The 21,169-nt window shown below is 45.4% G+C and overlaps 1 protein-coding gene across 2 annotated transcripts in view; it reads left to right on the plus strand.

The window, feature by feature from the left end:
• The window catches only part of usp43b (ubiquitin specific peptidase 43b), a 78,907-nt gene that overhangs the window by 57,491 nt on the left and 247 nt on the right, over positions 1 to 21,169 (plus strand). Inside the window, exons 9-15 of one of the 2 annotated variants that reach the window (XM_056406135.1) lie at positions 7,081 to 7,184; positions 11,499 to 11,576; positions 11,669 to 11,798; positions 16,371 to 16,701; positions 17,638 to 17,796; positions 18,754 to 18,912; positions 19,327 to 20,394. In XM_056406135.1, the coding sequence (XP_056262110.1) occupies positions 7,081 to 7,184; positions 11,499 to 11,576; positions 11,669 to 11,798; positions 16,371 to 16,701; positions 17,638 to 17,796; positions 18,754 to 18,912; positions 19,327 to 20,360 (1,995 nt within the window). In that variant the 3' untranslated portion in view covers positions 20,361 to 20,394. The remainder of the gene's footprint in view (positions 1 to 7,080; positions 7,185 to 11,498; positions 11,577 to 11,668; positions 11,799 to 16,370; positions 16,702 to 17,637; positions 17,797 to 18,753; positions 18,913 to 19,326; positions 20,395 to 21,169) is intronic. The other variant, XM_056406134.1, reaches the window with a different exon arrangement.

The raw sequence follows: 21,169 nt of genomic DNA on the forward strand, positions 1-21,169 counted from the left end.
AACCTCTTCTCAGGGAGGTGTGTGTGCGTGTGTGCGTGTGTGTGTGTGTGTGTGTGTGTGTGTGTGTGTGTGTGTGTGTGTGTGTGTGTGTGTGTGTGTGTGTGTGTGTGTGTGTGTGTGTGTGTGTGTGTGTGTGTGTGTGTGTGTGTGTGTGTGTGTGCCATCTGAGTCATCTTTGTAGATGTAATGTAAGCCTAATATAACACTATGAAAAAGTTCAACACGCTCTATATATATATGTTGTGGAAGCACACCATTTGAAACATGTTACCCACCACAATGCGGTTGGCTTTAAAGACCAAAGCAAGGTCGCTTTCATTCCCACCCAGACATCGACTGGGAATTCTGCAACTGCCAACTAGAGCGGTGGATTTAGTATTTAATGCATCTCCTGGACTGAAGTGGCAGTGCAGCCTGTGTAATATAAATGGTTTTAATGGTGCTTGTAAAAACTAGACGTCGCGTGGCCAGACTTGTTTTGAGCACCTGCTGGAGGCGGAGACGAGGACACGGGGACACGGGGACACGTCCCTCCTGCTCCGAGACGAGGGTGATTGGCTGTGGGCGGAGAAGAGCCCGCCCACACAGCGGCCCTGTGTGGTGCAGGTGGGAGAGCTTAAAGCGCCAGCTGGAGGCAGAAAGGAATCGTTTCCTCTCCAGACCACAGACAGGTTATCAGGCTCACCGACACACGAGGGAACAGTCAAAGAGAGACGGAGACACTTTCGGAACTGAATTTGTTTTTAATTAAATTGAATGGAGAGACGGAGAGAAGAATAATCTATTTAATCATTTCTATTTAATAGTTCTCGCTGGTTTCTGTTCACACTTAAAACACGAACTTAGCAACACAGGAGACACAGTGGCTTTTCTTTTTTCTTTTCAATAATATATTAAACATCGGCTTCTTTACACTGAACCAACTAATATCAGTAATTACATAAATGTATTATTACAACTATGCAAATGAAAATGCAGTTTTTACATTGTGATGCTGCAACATCTGAGTGAAGCCTAAAGTTAGCTGGCTAACCAGGAGTTAGGGCTACTGCATATTTTTAATCATGGTGATTTGATACACACACACACAGACACACACACACACTGCTAATTTCTTATAATTTGTCAGATCTTTCCATCTTATATGTTGAATAATGCTTTAATTTGAGGACAATTAGAGATTGTGTCGTTCTCCCTCTCGTAGCTTGTAATATATTAGCATATATATTGCAGCTGGAGGGCAGTGTGTGCTAATGAGTCGTGACGGTTCAGCAGGCGAGTCTCTTGTTGACTTGCCGCCGACCGGCGTGACTGCCGCGCGACGCGGGTCGCTCCGACACAAACGTAAACGCCACAGCGTGTCGCTGTCCAATCAATGATTTACTTCACTTAAAAGCCAGAGGGGCCGTTTTTCTCGCTGGTTTCTGCTCACTCGTGTCGCCGAACAGATTTTCCAATCACACAGCTGCAGTGACGAGCCCCGCGGAGGAGCACGCGGGTCGCGGATGGAAACAGCCGACCGGCCCGCCGCGCCTCACCCGGTGGCAGTCGGGTGCAGCGTCTCCAGCAGCTGTGTCGGAGAGTCGCGGCCTCCTTTGTGCCCGGCGCTGTCAGCCGGTGATTACCACCAGGCTGGTTCAGGGTAACATAGGTTTGCTGGAGCAGATGTTTGCTCTCACAGAATCTGTACTTTTGAATTACACACACACAGACAAGTGGATGTTTCCGCTACCGTCTAATTTTAGCTTCAGCAAAAATGCAATTCAAAAACAAGAGGGCGTGGCCTTCCTTGGCACTTTTTTTAAATACATTTGTTTCATGATGTCCTGTTGAGTTATAACTTATATTTATTCATTCCTGTATTTATTTATTTATACATTTATTCTTGTATTTATATATTTATTCATACATTTATTTAAGCATTTATTTATTTATTCCTGTATTTATTTATTCATTTATACATTTATTTAAGCATTTATTTATTTATTCATGCATTTATTTATTTATTTATTTAGTTATACTTAAGTCATTTTAAGTCCTCCATAGACATCGTAACGTTAGCAGCACCAAAGCGTTACAGCCGTGTACTTCGGCAAAATGTTATGACATAACCCGTAAAGTTATGACATCACACGTCATTTAGCTGACGCTGTTATCCAAAGCGACTTACAATCATGTTGCATTCGTACGCCGTCGACACGGAGCAACTCGGGGTGAAGCGTCTTGCTCAAGGACGCATCCACTAGGGCGGGGATTGAACCGCCAACCCCCTGGTTGACCTGCCAACCACTGACCCACAGCTGTCCCCACGACAACTAACAACCCATTACAGACTATTTTCTCGTCGTAATAAAATGTCTGTTGTCTATGTTTCTATGTTATTAAATGGTGCCAAGCCCCGTACGTCACTTACACTAACAAAGGTAAATCCCTCTACACACACACACACACACACACAGATTGAAACACTGTTCTGTGCCCGTGTTGTGAGTGGAGATCTTTTGCTTCGTCGGGCATAAACAATGCCACGAACATTCCTCACTGAACACCCAGAGTGATTCAGACGGGCTGAAAGCCGACCGAGGAGTTGGGAACATGGGAGACTCTTAAATCTCCGCCGACGCGCTGACAGGATGATGAGACGAGTCCTCACTGGTTCCCTCCTCCGCTCAGCAGTCTCGCTCTGAGCCTGGCCAGACCACCACACACACACACACACACCCTGTGTAAGCATGTTTTACCAGTTTGGGATGTGACCTAGTCGACCTCCCAACACGTACTCTGTGTTTATTGAGCATCTCGGCTCTTTTAACGACAACAAAGCTGAAATGCTGCAATCCGAGAATTATTAAATAGATTATTCATCTATCCGTCTCTCCAGTCAATTTAATTAAAAACAAATTCAGTTCAATTCAATGTGACTTTAAAGTTGACAAAAAACAATCTTGGCCACTGCATTAAAAACACAACAACATTACAACTAAATCAGGAATCATTGAGGTCGTTAAACTCTTTTTAAATCTGGGATTACAGAGGGATTTTCATATTTCTTTTTCATTTATAGAGTAATTTTTGGAGCCATCAAAGAGCCACACTGATGCACTGAAGGAAGTTCCTTCATTACCATGACGCATGACTCTGTAATAGTAGACGTTATTCCATATTTCAGGTTCTAAAAGCTAAATATATATAAAAAATGCAAGCTTTTTATTTCACGCTGAGAACGTCCTCTGAACATGACGCTGATTGAATCTGCACTTAATCAGTTTTCTGAATTTAGGCAATCATCAAAAACACTCATTTGGTACCCCGGTGCTTTCTCTCCTCACTCAGCAGACGCAGCTCTCAGATTTATGTCTCAAGAATTCTTTGATTATGCTTCAAACTTATTGTTTGATTTTTACTAGAGATTTTCCAAGAGAAAAGACCAATCAAAGCGCCGGCTGAGCATCACATGGCCGATAACGGGAATCAGAAATCAGCATCAGCATCTTTTCCCTCGTCTCAAAGTGTTAGAGGCCTGAAGTTAACGCAGTTTAAGAGATTTTAACTTCTTTTAGAGGGTATAAAATACTTCAATAAACAGCCCCCTGTGTGAATTTGAACTAGTGTCTTTAGAAAAGCTCAAAGAGACGACATCATGTGACCATGGCGTAGTTTGTGTACAGCCTTAGATTACTTTAGATGATTATCTCTGGATTATCTCTGGATTATTTTGCACAACAACACACGTAAGTGTCATACACACAGTTGTTTGCCACAGAGATTATTTTTCTGTGGTGCGACGTTTATGGAGGACTTGGAATGTCTTAAGTATAAATAAATGTATGAATTTATTTATTTATACATATATTTAAGCGTTTATTTATTTATTCTTGTATTCATTTATGTATACATTTATTTTAGGATTTATTTATTTATTCCTGTATTTATTTATTTATACATACATTTATTTAAGCATTTATTTATTTATTCCTGTATATATTCATGCATTTATTTATTTATTCTTAAGACATTTTAAGTCCTCCATAGTCGCTAACGTTTCGGGGTTGGCCTAAAAAAATACATATCTTTTATGCTTATCTCCCCTGAGTCACCCTGAGAATGTTTTCAGCTGACCTCAGATCGCATACTGATGACCTCATTCCTTACACACACTCAATCGCATTGTTGGTTTTAGAGAGTTTAACACAGTAAGGAGGTAAGTAAGGTTCATTTATATTTTGCACTCATCACAGACACAGTTTCACAAAGTGCAAAACAGAAGTCAATTAAAACAATCAGGCACTAACAGGGGCCAAAATATAAACAGTTGAAAGAGCTTTAATGTACAATACACAGTAAAAAGATGATGCAGTGAAATAAATAAACTCCCCAAGATAAAGTCTTGTTATTTAAGCCCAAACATCTTCAACATGTGGAGAAAGACAAAGCTCGACAGCCCGGACATGTTGTACAAAGTCACAGAGAGTTAAACAGTGACCGTGCAGACCGGTGGGTCTGTGTGTCCGAGCAGTCAGAAGATTTGCGAATCCCTTTTTGAAAGGTCGTTGTCCACATCTTGTGTTTTCAGGGATTCCCCTGGGGTTATAAACCGTGTTGAGGGACACGACTGTGTTCCTGAGCAGGAGGCGGGGCCACGGGGCTCGTTGGGTGGTCGGCCTCATGAGCGTCCGTAAATGAACACTTATTCGGGTGTCTTTCCACTTCTTGTCTTCTAGCGCTGCAGCTTTGCTTTTGTTTAGTTTCCCAGGCAGCAGATTGAAAAGTGAGCAGGCGGAACATTGTGATGGAGCGGAGCAGCTCCGCGGGGTGGATCCCCGAGGAGAAGACAACACGGTGTTAGTGACTCACAACACCACACCTGTTATTGTTCCAGCATCAAGTGGGAACTGCTGCAGAGTGAGCTGAGTACTGAGTACTGTGTACTGAGTACTGTGTATTATGTACTGAGTATTATGTACTGAGTACTGTGTATTATGTACTGTGTACTGAGTACAGTGTACAACACATGACTCTCATAAGTCATGACTCTCAGGACTCACATGACTCATGACTCACATGACTCAGGACTCTCATGACTCTCATGACTCATGACTCTCAGGACTCAGGACTCATGACTCTCAGGACTCTCATGTGACTCTCAGGACTCTCAGGACTCTCAGGACTCATGACTCTAAGGACTCTCAGGACTCACATGACTCTCAGGACTCTCAGGACTCATGTGACTCACATGACTCTCATGACTCAGGATTCTCATGACTCACATGACTCTCAGGACTCAGGATTCTCATGACTCACATGACTCTCATGACTCAGGATTCTCATGACTCACATGACTCTCAGGACTCAGGATTCTCATGACTCACATGACTCTCATGACTCAGGATTCTCATGACTCACATGACTCTCAGGACTCAGGATTCTCAGGACTCACATGAGTCATGACCAGGGGTCCCCAAACTTTTTCCTGAGAGGGCCACATAACGTTTCCCTTGTCTGCTGGAGGGCCAGCCGGGGGGGGGGGGGGGGGGTCGATACTAATAATATGCTAAATCACATGGTGTTTAACGTACGGTTAGTATCGATACACCGTGCAGCGTGACAGCAGCAGATGTAGCGGACGAACATTCAAGCTAACCTAACTTCCCAAACGCTGTGGACATCTGAACGCTGATTGGCCGAGACGCGACACGTCCCATCAAAGATGTTCTATTGCGAAGAGCACCACTTCACATTTTCTCCGTGTCTCACTGCAATCTCAACGGCAGCGGGCCAGGTGAAAAAAATAATAAATCGGAACGCGTCTCTGGTGTTGTTCAGGGGGCCGGTCCAAATGTGGAGGCGGGCCAGATCCGGCCCGCGGGCCGTAGTTTGGGGACCACTGGTCATGACTCTCATGACTCAGTGGGTGTTGTCCTTTGAGCTCAGGAGCTACATAACCAGGTTTCATCGGGTTGAGAGGAAATGAATTTCATTTCTTTTCAAAGCTCCTCCAGTCTAACGCAGCTTCAGCTGAGCACCAGAAGATATCAGGGACATATTTGTTGTTTCTTTCTTTTTGTCTTTCCGCTCCGGTCGAGAGCGCTGAGACGATCTCTGGGTTTATTCTCTTGATGACACGCTGAACGCCAACAGAAGCTTCGCACGCCGCTCGGCGTGGAGGCGGCACACGCTGAACCGTGTGAGCTCGACATGTCGGGGGCAGGGCTCGGCCTGGAGCTCATGATGCCTCCTTCTGCTCATGATGCCTCCTTCTGCTCATGATGCCTCCTTCTGCTCATGATGCCTCCTTCAGCTCATGATGCCTCCTTCTGCTCATGATGCCTCCTCCATCTCATGATGCCTCCTTCATCTCATGATGCCTCCTTCTGCTCATGATGCCTCCTTCAGCTCATGATGCCTCCTCCATCTCATGATGCCTCCTTCTGCTCATGATGCCTCCTTCAGCTCATGATGCCTCCTCCATCTCATGATGCCTCCTTCTGCTCATGATGCCTCCTCCATCTCATGATGCCTCCTTCGCTGCCCCTCTGTCTTTGTGGTTGTTGCTTCAGCTCACGGCAATAAAGTCCAGTGAGATAAAGTCCAGCCTGAGAACAGGATTAGGGCAGCGTTTATACATCCACTCGATCCCGATTCAGCGCTGTGTGTTTTATTTTTTTGAGTGTCTGATTCAGAACAAATGTGCCAGAGGGGGAACTCAGGTCAAGGTTACATGCTTGAAATAATCCTCTGCTGCAGAAAGACGATCTTTTGAGAGAGAAATGACTGCTGAACGTGAACACGGCTACAGTGGAAACCTTTTAGAACTCTGGCCTGCTTGGTTTTGTGTCCCTTTAGATGAAAGCAGACTCTTCTTCTACACACACACACACACACGTGTTGCGTTCATGAAACCACATGAGCACACTTTTTTATGGTCTGAAGTCTCTTTGATGCAAACTTATTCATCCTGAGGGACGTGCAAGACGTGCGTTGTTTAGTGGAGTCTTCATGTGGAAGCAAGTCCCGGAAGCTTTTTTGTTGTTGATGTTGTTGTTGTTGATAGACTTATTCTTCTTCTTCTTCTTCTTCCAGAATACCAGAGTGCTGTTCAACATCCGCGCGGTGGGAGGATCGGCGTTCTACAGCTACCTGTCTCCTCAGGACGGACGGCCGCTCTACCACCCCGCGGTGGACAGGTGAGTGAGGACTGAGGAAACACACACACACACACACACACACACACACACTTACTGCTGACTCTTATTCCAACATGTCCTGCTGTTCTGGATGTGTTAATCGTTTCTTCACCGGAGCGCACCGTACAAAAATCATTTTCTCTTAACTGTTTTTGTCTTTTGTTCTGCACAGTTTGGGGGCGTTTGTTATTGAATCTTTCTCTGCGGCTTCCTATGGAGGACAGAAAATACCTTAAGTATAAATAAATAAATGCATGAGTAAATACAGGAATTAATTAATTAATGCTTAAATAAATGTATAAATAAGTACAGGAATAAATACATTAATGCTTAAATAAATGTATAAATAAATAGATAAATACAGGAATAAATAAATAAATGCTTAAATAAATGTATAAATATATACAGGAATCAATATATTAATTATTAAGTAAATCTATGAATAAATAAATACAGGAATAAATAAATAAATGCTTCAATAAATGTATAAATAAATACATAAATAAATAAATATAAATTATACCGAAACAGGACATCATTAAATAAATCTATTTCTACATTTCTGTATTTCTTCATTTATTTATGTCTCTATTTATGTGTCCACACGTATTTATCATTTATTCTTCATTTGTTTATGCGTGACATTTATGTGTCCTTGTGTGCAAATGCCCTTAAAGTCAAAATGAATAACCGTTCATGCAATCCTGTATCCTCTGACGGGTTATTTGGACTTTCTCCACATGAATGAATATCCTCCATGTTTCCCCAGCTGAGGTCCAGAGTGACTGTTATCGCTGGCTGTCTGGACACTTCACTCTTCTATTAGACGAGAGCATTATTAGATTATTATAAATGTGTTGGAACTCCATGATGGTCCAAATTATCAAAGCTGAAATGACCCAATGTTCCCACAGGCATTTTCAAATGTATATATGCAATTTATTTAATCATGCAATATGAATCTGCTCTAATCTCATGGAGTGTTTCTTGAGCTACAACCAGAGACCAGGCCACCGTGATGACCGGCCTCGTCCACACACGTGTTCTGGAGCGCATGTTTAGATTTGTATCTTCTTTTTTATGCAGACTTTCTCTTCCTTCCACACATCGTGGCCCACGTGGGACGGCTTTCACTGTGCAGGAGTGAGCCGCCGTGTCAAGGAGGCCTGTTGGCACGCTCCCGAAGAGAAATCCTTTCGTGTCGTTTTCTGAGAGCTCTTCATTCGTTGAATGGCGCCAATGTGGCAAAAAGGCTTTTGAGATCTTTTGAAAACTCAAACGTGCAGCGCGCTGTATCCTAGAAACTAACGTGATGATGGTGTGTGAACTCTAAGGAGCCAGAAAAATATTCTCTCTCCTCAAGTCAACCCGACAGTCTGCTATCTGTGTCCAGGTGTCAGAGCAAAGGGCCGATTCATCTCTGGCTTAATGAACTGCACTAACAAAGTGTCTGTCAGCCGGTCCACGGCCATGAATCCCCTTTACTTCACCTCTAGATCCACCATGACGGGACAGGTGTGATTTTAAAAGAATTTTTTTTAAACATTTAACCAGGAAAAGCCTAATTGAGATTAAAAATCTCCTTTACTAGAGTGTCCTGGATAAGACAGCATAAGTAGTGCATCACACAAAGTTTCAGACATTCAACATAGAACAGTGACAGACAGGAAAACAATGTAATAATATTTAAGATCACAGTTTTAGTAACTGAGACTCAAGTCATCATATCCCCGTTCACACAGGTGCACATGCACCTCAGGCAGAAAACCCTCTACCACCAGATGAACCTTCCTCCAACTCTTTCAGTTTATTTTTATAAAACACCTAAAGAGACCCGGTTCCCGTGGACTCATGTGGAGTGAAACCTCTCAGGAAACTGTCGTATGGATCTCCGTGACATTGATTACAGACATTCCTGATTTATAATTGTAATAACTTTGATCCTGTAACTTTTGTCCTCATGACCAAATGAGCCGCTGACGTCATCCAGCCTCAGATAAACTAAGATGGAGTTGATGCTAAACATTGAAGTGTTGACGCTGTCGCTGCGATTATGTTTCTCATAAACAAAAGGATCTGGATCACGGCGCCACAGCGAGGGTGTTCGCTGGGTTCCTGCTGTGACTAATTATATCTTAAATGTCACATATGTCTCAGTGTCATGAAAACAATGTGTTAAGAGGCACGACGGCGTTTCTCTTTGCACCTTTGAGACGCTCCTCGCTTCCCTCTCACTGGCAGCTTTACTTTATCTTCATGATCAGGGGTCCCCAAACTTCTTCCTGAGAGGGCCACATAACGTTTGCCTTGTCTGCTGGAGGGCCAGCCGGGGGGGGGGGGGGGTGCTAGTGAGAATGTGCTCACCTGTGTGCGCGCATCACGGCTGACCGATGTGCGCGCCACTCGCTGTGAGCGCTGCGCATGCAGACAACATTTAACGGAGCGAAGCAGCGCGTGCGCTCTGATCGCTCTTTTAATGAAGTATCGACACTAAAAATATGCTAAATCACATCGTGTTTAACGTACGGGTACTTTGTTAGTATCGCTACACCGTGCAGCGTGACAGCAGCAGATGTAGCGGACTAACATTCAAGCTAACCTAACTTCCCAAACGCTGTGGACATCTGAACGCTGATTGGCCGAGACGCGACACGTCCCATCAAAGATGTTCTATTGCGAAGAGCACCACTCCACATTTTCTCCGCGTCTCACTGCAATCTCAACGGCAGCGGGCCAGGTGAAAAAAAATAAAAAATCGGAACGCGTCTCTGGTATTGTTCAGGGGGCCGGTCCAAATGGGGAGGCGGGCCGGATTCGGCCCGCGGGCCGTAGTTTGGGGACCACTGTTCATGATCATCATCAACTAAAGATCCACTCCACGGCTTTATCTTCAGCGGCATCCACTTCTCACGATGTGATCTGAAGAGGACAGTGAGGTGTGATCGAGGATCTACTTTCAGTTCAATCAGGAGAGACGGGTATTTAGAGTTTAACAATCATTTATTACAATAGCATATTGCAATAGTGCTTTTTGGCGATTGGACTCCATCCTGACGTAGGATAAACCAGGGGTAGAGATGCTGATATCTGCGCAGGCAGAATCCCCCCATGGAGTCCAGACACTGGTGGTGGTGTCGAAGAAGCGTCGCCGTAATGCCGATTGGAGGAGCCTGGGGTGGAGGATGGTCGCAATGACGCGAGCTGAAACGACAACTGACAGCAGCAGAGAACACATTTTTAAACAGGGTTCGTACGGACATGGAAAACCTGGAAAAGTCATGGAATTTTAAAATGGTCATTTCCAGGCCTGGAAAAGTCCTGGAAAAAACGTAAATCATAAAAGTTTTGGAAAAGTCATGGAAATTTGTTATCACATGTTCATTTATGCGGCGTTTAAAATAATTAATATGTTTTTTAAAGAAAGACGCTCAAAATATAAGCCGGCGTCCGCTCTCAATACGCAAAATGTTCTAAATTGTTCATGTTTATACCGAGATTTCAGTTTGGTCATGGAAATTTGGTTTAAAGTCATGGAATAATCATGGAAATCCATTGGTCAGAATGTGTAAGAACCCTGTTTAAAGTGTTACCAACGACGCTGTGATAGGCTTACACAACTGGGCTGCCTCTAAATGGTTGGTTCATTCATCGGGCCCGCCCCCAATCAGCTGATGGAGTAATCGCTGCAAGACTGAGACTGCTTGTGAATGAACCAGCTTTACCCAATGTCTTCCTGTCTGAACTTCCGCTAAGCAAGATTTCAACTGTGGGAACCAAGTGTATTTATCTTTATGAGGTCTGTGACCACAACAAAAGGATATTGTGCATCTTAAAGATAAGATAAGATAAGATGCTCCTTCATTCGTCCCACAGTGGGGACATTTCAGGATCACAGCAGTGGGTGCATATTAGAAGAAGAAAAAACACAAAACACAAAACACAATAACAATACTAAATAGCCTACTAAATACTAAAATACTAAATATACAGAGGAAACAAAATATATACACAAGGCAGTGACCAAAGTGAATTTCCAGCAGGTTAAAGTGTCCAGGAAAAATGAATGTTAAAGCTAAACATATCCAGATAAATCCCCAACACATCAAACCGTGACTGTCTCCATCTAACGCGAGTCATTGGTGTGTTGCTGAACACTGACACCTGGTGGCGGAGAAGCCTCATTACAGTCACATGTTTACAGTCAGGTTGTACATTGAGCTTTAAGTGCAGCAGGTTTCATAAACCCTGGGGGTAATATGGGTAGCAGCTGATGGATCGGTGCCCTGGATGACCTTTGACCTCTATGTCCCTCAGAGCCCTGAAGCTCTGCTGCTCGGGGGGACCACCACACGTGAAGCTCATCATCGAGTGGGAGCACCGAGTCAAAGACTGGTGAGCGTCGCTTTCTACGACACACCGCCATGGCGCTCCTCTCTCTCTTGCTGCCGTGTATCTGACCTCTCCACCCTGTTGTGCCCTCGCAGCCTGTTCGGGAACATCCATGAGGAGGTGGTGAAGGACGCGGACAGCGTGAGGAACCAGCAGCAGCAGCACGTGCAGCAGCACGGCTGCACGCTGGACGAGTGCTTCCAGCTCTACACCAAAGAGGAACAGGTAGTCTGTGGCGCTTTGATGCTCTTGGCCTCCTGGACCCCGACCCGGTCGCCTCCACGCACCGGCATGTTGTTCCTTAGACAAGGGAGGCGGCGGCTACAAAACAAGCCCAAAACAAGCCGTTGTATTTCACAAAACGATCCTCATGGCAACATATTGAGACATTCTGCAGCGGCTCTACATGTTGATGAGACAATGTCTTTTTGGCGACTCTCAAAAACAGTTTGAACAGGAAAAAGTGTGAAACAGGTTTTTAACTAGAACTGGCACTCGGTAGAGCGCATACCTTCGCATATCACAAGATTGGGCATTGAATTATGAACATTTTGGCATTAGTTGCATGCCAATTGGATACAAATTGACCGCGCTATGGGAAAAATAAGATGTTGACCTTTTCATGACCTTAACCTTGACCTTTGACCCGATCGATCCCAAAATCTAATCAAATGGTCCCCGGATAATAACCAATCATCCCACCAAATTTCATGCGATTCGGTTTAATACTTTTTGACTTATGCTAATAACACGCACGCACGCATACAAATACACGGCGATCAAAACATTACCTTCCGCATTTTCAATGCGAAGGTAATTATGCGTACAACACATAGTGGATGTTGTTTTCTGCCATCTCAGTAGCAGCAGGAGGACAACGCCACGTGGAGCGCTCCTCGTGATCAGCTGTCACGAGGAACCGTCCGGTTGCTTCTGCGTTGGCGCGTCATGTATGTTTTCTACGGTCCTCACAGCTTCTCTTTGCGTGTTTGTGGATACTCGGGAACTTCTTTTCCACGTTGAGTTTACACTCTTTTTGTGACCACGTCTCAAAAATCATGATACACACAAATGCATCAGTCCTCATAGTTACTCTTTCTAAAATACAATTTCAGATGATTGAGGGGCTCTAGAGTCATTATAATCAATACCAAAGTCAAAGTCATCTTTATTGTCAATTTTCCATTTGTGGAACATAAAGAAGATGATACAGAAGATAATGTAGAAAGTGTGTTCGTGTGTCTCTTGTCCAACATTTAGTGAGGAATAATAATAGGAATAAAGGAATAAAGTGCAAACAGTAAACAACAACAACAAAGTACATTTAGACCACATATCATTTATAAATTAAGAACTATAAAAATAGTTTTCATCTGTATTGTAGCAGCAGTTTGACATGAAATGCCTTGGAAGAGTCTTTCCTCATTTTAAATCTTTGAGCGTCTCTTGCCGTCCATCTGGGAAATAATATGTTATCTTCCCTGACCCCGACGAGGTCCAGCATTCATCGACCGTGGTGTAAAATAAGCGTTTCACTTTTCATCAAAGCGTTCCTCTCAGAGGGGAAGGAGTCAGGAGGAGCCAGTGGAGTGAGCACTGGTACAGTGAAGGAGAGCCTGCTGTTACCTCGTGTCACCACCGGGTGGCGCTGCAGGCAGTCCGACTCAGTCCAGGCTGACCAGTGGTCCTCTCAACCTTTTAAGCCCCAAGCTTTTTTTAAGCCTCTGTATTATAATTTTCTCATGTAACAAACCATATATTTCACTTCTATGTTACTCATGATGTTCAATACATCCAAATACAGCATTTTACAACTTTTAAAGAAAAAACATATATAAACATATATATATCAGTGTGGATTTACCAGGAAAAATGTGTTTTAATGGTCCTCATCAACAATTGTAAGAATAATTTGCTGATTCTAAAAGGATAAAGCGATTTATGTTCCTGTGTTCTTTGGCTCATATCTGGCTGATGCTTTGGTGTCGAGGGATTTGATATTTATTTATTTATATTTGATTTTTCTGTTATAGTCTTTTTTAAATGGCTGATTCTTGTAGCCAAGGCCCTGTTGTTTAATTTGATGTGCAACATTAATATATGTGCTTGTGTCTTATATCAATAAAGACCCCAGACCCCCTAGGGGGTCTACGGTTCCCTTAATAGACCCACAGGAACATCAGCTGGTTGGCTAGTTTGCCCTGATGCACGGATGATAACTTAAGTTAGGAGTTTAAGAATCGCAGACTTTGTAAACTGTTAATAAAGTCCGTCGTCATATTGTAATCACATTAATATTATTATTCCTCTCAACCCGTGAGAAGGAACGCTTTGACACATTAATGAGACGATGTTATTATCCTCAGCCTTAAAAGATGAAGAGGTCATTTCACAATTATTGTATCTCTTGTCCTTTTTTTCCCAGAAGACACCTGCATGCGCTCACACACACACACACACCTCTGAGGCCACCTCAAGGGTACATGTTCAGCACTTCACTGTTTTTTATAATTAAAGGACACTTTTCACGCCGCTCCGACACTAATGAGACCAAAACCCTTCCTTCACACCTCAGGATGATGAGCTGTTGAACCCGAGCGCAGCAGCCGTCATGAAGCGCCTTCACAGTGTCTCATTTAAAATCTTTGAGTGTCGTCTCTTGCCGTCCACCTGGGAAATAATATTTCAGCTTCCCTGATCCCGACTTGCGGCCTTCATTGATCGCGTGGCTGGTGGTGAATAAGCGTTTCACTTTCCATCAAACCATTCCTCTCAGAGGGAACGGAGAGGTGAAGGAGGAGTGGAACCGGTCTGTGAGAGACGATGGAGAGACGGCCACCATGACAAAACACCGGAGGCTCTGATGTCTAGGGGTCAGATCAGTGTCAATAACTGCAAATACAAACACACAGATTCACAAATACGCACGGAACGATTCACAAATGTATGCAAATGCATAAACATCAATAAATTAAAGATTTTTGTTGTTGTGGATCGCTACACATTTGTTTGTGTGTTTTTGAGATTCCCCTGCCGTGGCTCGATTTTTTTTTTCAACGTAGACCTACCTGTAGCCAATCAGATGTCGCCCTCATTTTCAACCAATCCCATGACGAGTCATGACAACAAGCAAGTTGTTGTAAGTCATTGAAACTTCTGTTTGATCTTGTAAATCTCGTAAAAAATGCGAAAATTACGCGAATAGAGTGAAGCGAAAAATGTGCCTCATTCGCCAAAGGTGAAATATAATTGATTTTTTTGGAGAAAGCCAATCAGCGTTGAGATGCTGCGCCGTTGGTGAATCTGACTGCTGCTGCTCTAGCTCTAGTCACTCAGACGGAGTCGGGGAAATTAATCGAGCTGTGTGAGCCTACGGGGGATGTTATGTATTAATATACTGTATATATATATATATATGATATTTTAATATTATGGACCCAAACCTGAGGGCGTTTGATGTCCTGATGTTTGTGGGATGTCCTCAACAAGTTTAAAGCAGAACTAGTGGTTAGTTCTTACGTGGTGGATGAAGGAAAAGATAACTGTTTCCATGGAGTAAATCCACAGAGATAAGACACACCCCCTTTAAGGCGCAAATGACGCTAATGTGATTGGTTGAAAATGAGGCGACATCTGATTGGCTACAGATGGGTCTACAGATGTTGAAAAAAACTAATTTGCTAATCGAGCCACGGCAAGAGAGTACAAACCAATCTTAATTTATTTATGTTTATGCATTGGAATGTATTTGTGAATCGTTCCGTGTGCGTTTGTAAATCTGTGTGTTTGCATGTATTGGGGCTGATCTGACCTCATGAAGATGGATGTCGTCGAGAGACGTGCTGTAGCGAGGGCAGACATGTTGTCCTGCTTTCACAATAGTGTGTGAACGTGAATACACTCACAGCGCTTTGTGGGGGCGGAGTTTCAGGAAGAGGGCGGTACTTTGGTTTTTCAGGTTGTTGTCGTTGGTGTCAAAGGATCCAAAGAAGTCAGTGGAGGCCTCGTTGAGTATGACTGCAGAGTGAGATGTCATACGGGAGACGTGGACATAGATTTAAAAGTAGTAGTCATGGCAACAGCTTTAACATTAAATCTACGTTATACATTGTTGACTCAGAACAGTCACAGAAGAGTCTCCGTCAGGTCTCTGGCCCAGAGAGCATTATGTTGACTGTCCTCTCTCCTCTCTCCTTTCATCTCTCCTCTCTCCTCTCTCCCTTCCTCTCACCTTTCATCTCTCCTCTCCTCTCCTCTCTCCTCTCTGCTCTCTCCTCTCTCCTCTCCTCTCACCTTTCCTCTCTCCTCTCTCCTCTCTCCTCTCCTCTCTCCTCTCTCCTTTCATCTCTCCTCTCTCCTCTCTCCCCTCCTCTCACCTTTCATCTCTCATCTCCCCTCTCCTCTCCTCTCTCCTCTCTGCTCTCTCCCCTCTCCTCTCTGCTCTCCTCTCACCTTTCCTCTCTCCTCTCTCCTCTCTGCTCTCTCCTCTCTCCTCTCTCCTCTCCTCTCACCTTTCATCTCTCCTCTCCCCTCTCCTCTCTCCTTTCTCCCCTCCTCTATCCTCTCTCCTCTCTCCCCTCTCCTCTGCTCTCTCCCCTCTCCTCTGCTCTCTCCCCTCTCCTCTCTCCTCTCTGCTCTCTCCTCTCCTATCACCTTTCATCTCTCCTCTCCCCTCTCCTCTACCCTCTCTCCTCTCTCTTCTCTTATCTCTCCTCTCCTCTCTCCACTATCTCCCCTCTCTTCTCTCCTCTCCACTATCTCCTCTTTCCCTCTCTCTCCTCCCTCCTCCCCCACCAGCTGGCCCCGGACGACGCCTGGAAGTGCCCCCACTGTCAGCAGCTGCAGCAGGGCGTGGTGAAGATGAGCCTGTGGACGCTGCCCGACATCCTCATCCTCCACCTGAAGCGTTTCCGCCAGGTGGGCGAGCGGCGGAACAAGCTCACCACCTTCGTGCACTTCCCCCCGGCGGGCCTGGACATGACGCCGCACGTGGTGAGCCGGAGCCACGCCCCCCAGCCGCCCGGCTGGACGCAGCCCCGGAGGCCCGAGCCGCCGCCTCCCGACTTCCTGTACGACCTGTACGCCGTGTGCAACCACCACGGAGGGATGCACGGCGGCCATTACACAGGTCTGAGTCGTAGTTTTTATTTGCATGCCACCTTTTTATGAACGGGATGAAGTTATTTTTTCCACTTGCACAGGGAATAAAAAGTAAATAAAGACCAACATGTAAAGGAACAGATCTAATGACTAAAGATCAGAAATAAAACGCGTCATCACCTCACGGCTGCAGCTTTTTCCATCAGCTGTAGTCCGAGGTGTTGTGTGACAGCAATAAGCTGGAGGGTCGTGACCCTAAAGGTCTGAACTCCTGCGCCACGTTAGTTTCGTTTAAAAATAGAACCCAAACCACTGCAGGCTTCGATCTGTCGTCAAATAATCAAATAGGACCGTCGATTTGCCAGATAAAGAAGAAAGAGAGCTTTGGGACACCTGAAGCCTCAGTAAGCGCTCACAGTTAACATCCCTCCCAGGTTGCCATGGGAGCCGGGACAAAAACACTCGTTATTTAAACTATGAGGGTGAAAAAAACTAAACCCAGTGAGAGCTGACGACGTGGATGCTCGTTGGAGTGTTTCCTGCAACTTCACATCCACTTCACAAAAGCACCAAAAGTCCTTCCACCATAAAAACCCTGAAGCGGAACAACGATTGAAAAAACTGAACCAATTCACATCATGATGTCACTCAATTGGGCCTTTTAAGTGACTCTCACGCACAGTGAACGGCAGCGCAGGGACCAGAGAGGATCATTATAAGGAAGTTGAATTTGAAGCCGTTTTAAGTTATTCAAAGTGAAGGGACTGAAGTGCGAGGGGACACATCGGGGTACCAGCCTCTCATAAACCCAGTGTGGGTTTAGGCTGTATTCAAAAACCAAGTGAGAAAGATGACAGAACATTACAAAATATACTTTAATTAAAGTCTCCTTTGCCCAATAGACGTGAATCAGAGGCGTTTTAAAGCTTCCCGTGACGTGAAACCTTTGATCATGTGACCGCAGCCTTCTGCAGGAACTCGGTGGACGGCCAGTGGTACGGCTATGACGACAGCAGCGCCGAGCCGGTGCCCGAAGCCGAGGTGTGCACGCGTGGAGCCTACATCCTCTTCTACCAGAGGAGGAACCACATCCCCCTGTGGTCGGCCAGCTCCTCAGTGACCGGTCAGTGCTTCCAGATCCTCGTGATGTCGACTCTTCCTCTCGTCCGTCTGATGAAACACAGACGTGATGGGGCAGTAATGTGGGCGTCGCTGAACGTCTCACAGCTTCGTTAAGTCTGGGCTGCAGAATTGTTGTTCGTTCCTCTGTGATCACAGTCTGTCGCTGATGCTTTGCAGCCGCAGCAGTGTTTGTGTTCATAAACAACGTATTTCTCCATGACTAAGGCGATGACGAGACGGTACCGGGTTCATTAAACGACGGTGGCGGTAACAAAAAGTGCATTATTGTGAAGACTGGAATGGGGGGGAGGGGGTGAGAGGTCAGCTCGGCGTTCCTCTGAAGTCATAAAACACGCTCAGACACAACAGCAACAAGATGGAACTCATTAAAACCGGTCTGTTCCAACAATTTGGTCCAAATAAATCCTTAATTCCTCCAGTTAGATTTGAAAATGGTTGTTTTAGTGTTTATTTATAATATACAGGAAGCAGCATTTGATTTGATTATACATATATACAAATACAAATGCTCAAATATATATATTTATTTGATTTATACATATATATATATATAATCAAATACATATAATCAAATATATATATATAATAAAATACATATAATCAAATATATATATATTATAATCAAATATATAAAATCAAATATATATATAATAAAATACATATAATCATATATATATATATATATTATATATAAGCTGCAAAAATGATACCTCAAAGAAAGGTACGTGCTGCCATCAAAGGTTTCATTTCCAAAACAGAAGCAGTCATTTTCAGGGTGTTCACAGTTGGGTGAAACTACTGATTCTATCCTGTGATCACGTTTCATCGGCAGTGTTGATCTCACCGTGACGCTGGCTGTGGGAAGCCTTCTAAATCTTTTGGGATAAATTATAATTTCAAACGACCCTATTATTATGTTATTATCTGCTTTCTGCAGGTTCCACCAGCTCATCCACCTCTGACCACTGGCTGGTCCGGCTGGCCGGGGGCAGCAAGAGGGCCAGCGTGGAGTCAGGAGGACATGGACCTGCGGGGTCCATTCAGGCCCCAGAGTCTCCTGAGCTGCCAGTGTTTGGAGACGACCTCCCGAAAACAAGTCGGTACCTGGAGGAGCGACGCTAGCATGCTTCAGCCGTCTGGACACTCGTGTGTGTTGACCGTGAAGTCGTTGTAGGAAGTGGTCCGTTTTATAAGCAGGACTTCCTCCAGCTCCGAGGGAACAGTACTAACAGTAACGCTGCATCATTTCCTGTCAATGGCAGGCTGTCACTAACAATGAACTATATACTATAAGACATAGAGGTAGTTACAGAATGTAAATGTATGCTATTTGTTTTGCTGAAATGTCTTTAATAAATATGGCATGGAAACAAAAAGAGAAGTTGTGACCCTTGAATGAGCAATAAGACCACCACATGGTATCGTTATGCCTTGAGATGTGTATTCCTACATTGTTATATTGTTAAACGTGTTGCATTGGTTGTGTATCTTACGGTGTCTTTCCCTCCAGATGGGTTCGAGGCCCAGCCCGTGGTCCCCGGGAGCCGAGGCCGGAGTGTGAGCATGAGGTCACCGACGAAGCCCAAAAAGACTCCGGGCAAAGTTCTGCCACTGCGCTGGTCGTTTGGCTCCAAGGACCGCATCAGACACCCGAGCCAGACCCGGCCTGGGGAGCTGGTGGAGTACCTGGAGTCTGGGCGCCGCCCCCGATGCACCAAAGAGCCCATCGTAGCGCTGGTAGCCACGCCCCCGCTAAGGAGCGCCGCGGGTAGAGCCCTCGACGTGGGGCAGGACTGCAGCTCGCCGAGCGGCAGCAGCCTCAGCTGCGCGGACAGAACCGGCTCCGACACGTGGCACTCCCCCAAAATGTCGGGTGGGCCGAGCCGGGCGGAGAGAAGCACGAGCCAGGGACCGGGTAACCGTGACGATGGCTCTCTGAGGCTGAGGTCATGTAAGAAAGAGAGGCCGGACCACGGCAGGACCCCGGACCTCCCGCTCCACAGAGTGGGTCTTCTGACGGGTCACATCAGCCACAGCGCGCCTCAGAGCAGAGACTCCACCCTGAGGAGGACCGCGGCCCCGACGGGGGTCACGGGGGTCACGCTCAGGACCCAGGGAGACCTTCAACCGGAGGACGGGGGGGGCCAGGAGGGCCTGCTGTCTTTTTTCAAACCCGGTTTCATGAAGAAAGCCGTTCCCGGGTCGCCGATCAAGGGGCGCGAGCGGCGCGCCGACGGCCACGGGCCCCCGGAGAAGCCGGCGGGCGCCGCCTCAGCCAAGCTGTCGCTCTCCAACGGGACGCTGGCGGGCGCCGACCCGAGCCGCGACGCCAACCACAACTTCAGAGGGCAGCCGGCCGACGGAAAGAAGGCCGGGGGTCACGACCCCGCCGCGGACATGCAGCGCGCTCACAGCTCCAGTAACATCCAGGCCCGGCTGGACTGGACCTTCCACCGGTGCGCCTCCCTGCAGAGGAACGGAGACATCGTGGCGCCCCCGGCCCACCGCGGCCAGCCGCGCTACGCCACCCTGCAGCGCACGTGAGGCAGCGCCGCGCCGCTGGGGAGGAGCGGACCCGGTCAGGAGCTCGGCTGTGATGTCACAGCTGTTTCTGATTGGCTGTTGTCGAGAACATATAGGAACTAATTCATATGAAGTTTTACTTCTGGCGTGAGCAGATCGAGCACGTCAGCTCTGTGTTTACCCGGTAAACAAAGACATATAAAGACACGTAAACAGATGTTTGATGCTACCGTTATAAGTAATAGTAGTAAATAATAGTATAATAGCAGTCGTGTGGAAAGCAGTCCGGTTGTTTTAATACTACTGTAGTGGCCGTTTGTCCAATAAATCAAAAACAATCACATTTCCACTGATGCACTATGGTGTCCATTCAGGATTCTGATTATTTATTTATCTCAAGAAAACAAGCAAACAAACAAAAGAAGAAAGACTGATACAAATAAAACATAGGCCGACCCAGGTGCATGCTGGTCCTGTACCTGTCTACTCCTTCATATAACCACAGGTGCCCACAGCATCACCCAATTAGTGAACAATCAAAAGACTAAATATATTTAAACAACAACAACAACAATGAATTAAACTAAACTAAAACCACCATAAGAAAAAGCTATTCAAATATCAAAAATATTTACCATAAATAAGCAATGAATAAACAATTGAAAGAAGACATACTTTTATTGTCATATTGCATATAGGTATATACATATATGAAGTGTATTCCCAGCATTTAACTCATCCTTAGTTTTTCAAGGAGCAGTGGGCTGAAGCAACTGGGAGTTCAGTGCCTTGCTCATGGACACTAATGGGGATCAAACCGACGACTTTGC

This window comes from Pseudoliparis swirei, chromosome 23 (genome assembly GCF_029220125.1).
Source record: "Pseudoliparis swirei isolate HS2019 ecotype Mariana Trench chromosome 23, NWPU_hadal_v1, whole genome shotgun sequence".
NCBI classification, from domain to species: Eukaryota; Metazoa; Chordata; class Actinopteri; order Perciformes; family Liparidae; genus Pseudoliparis; species Pseudoliparis swirei.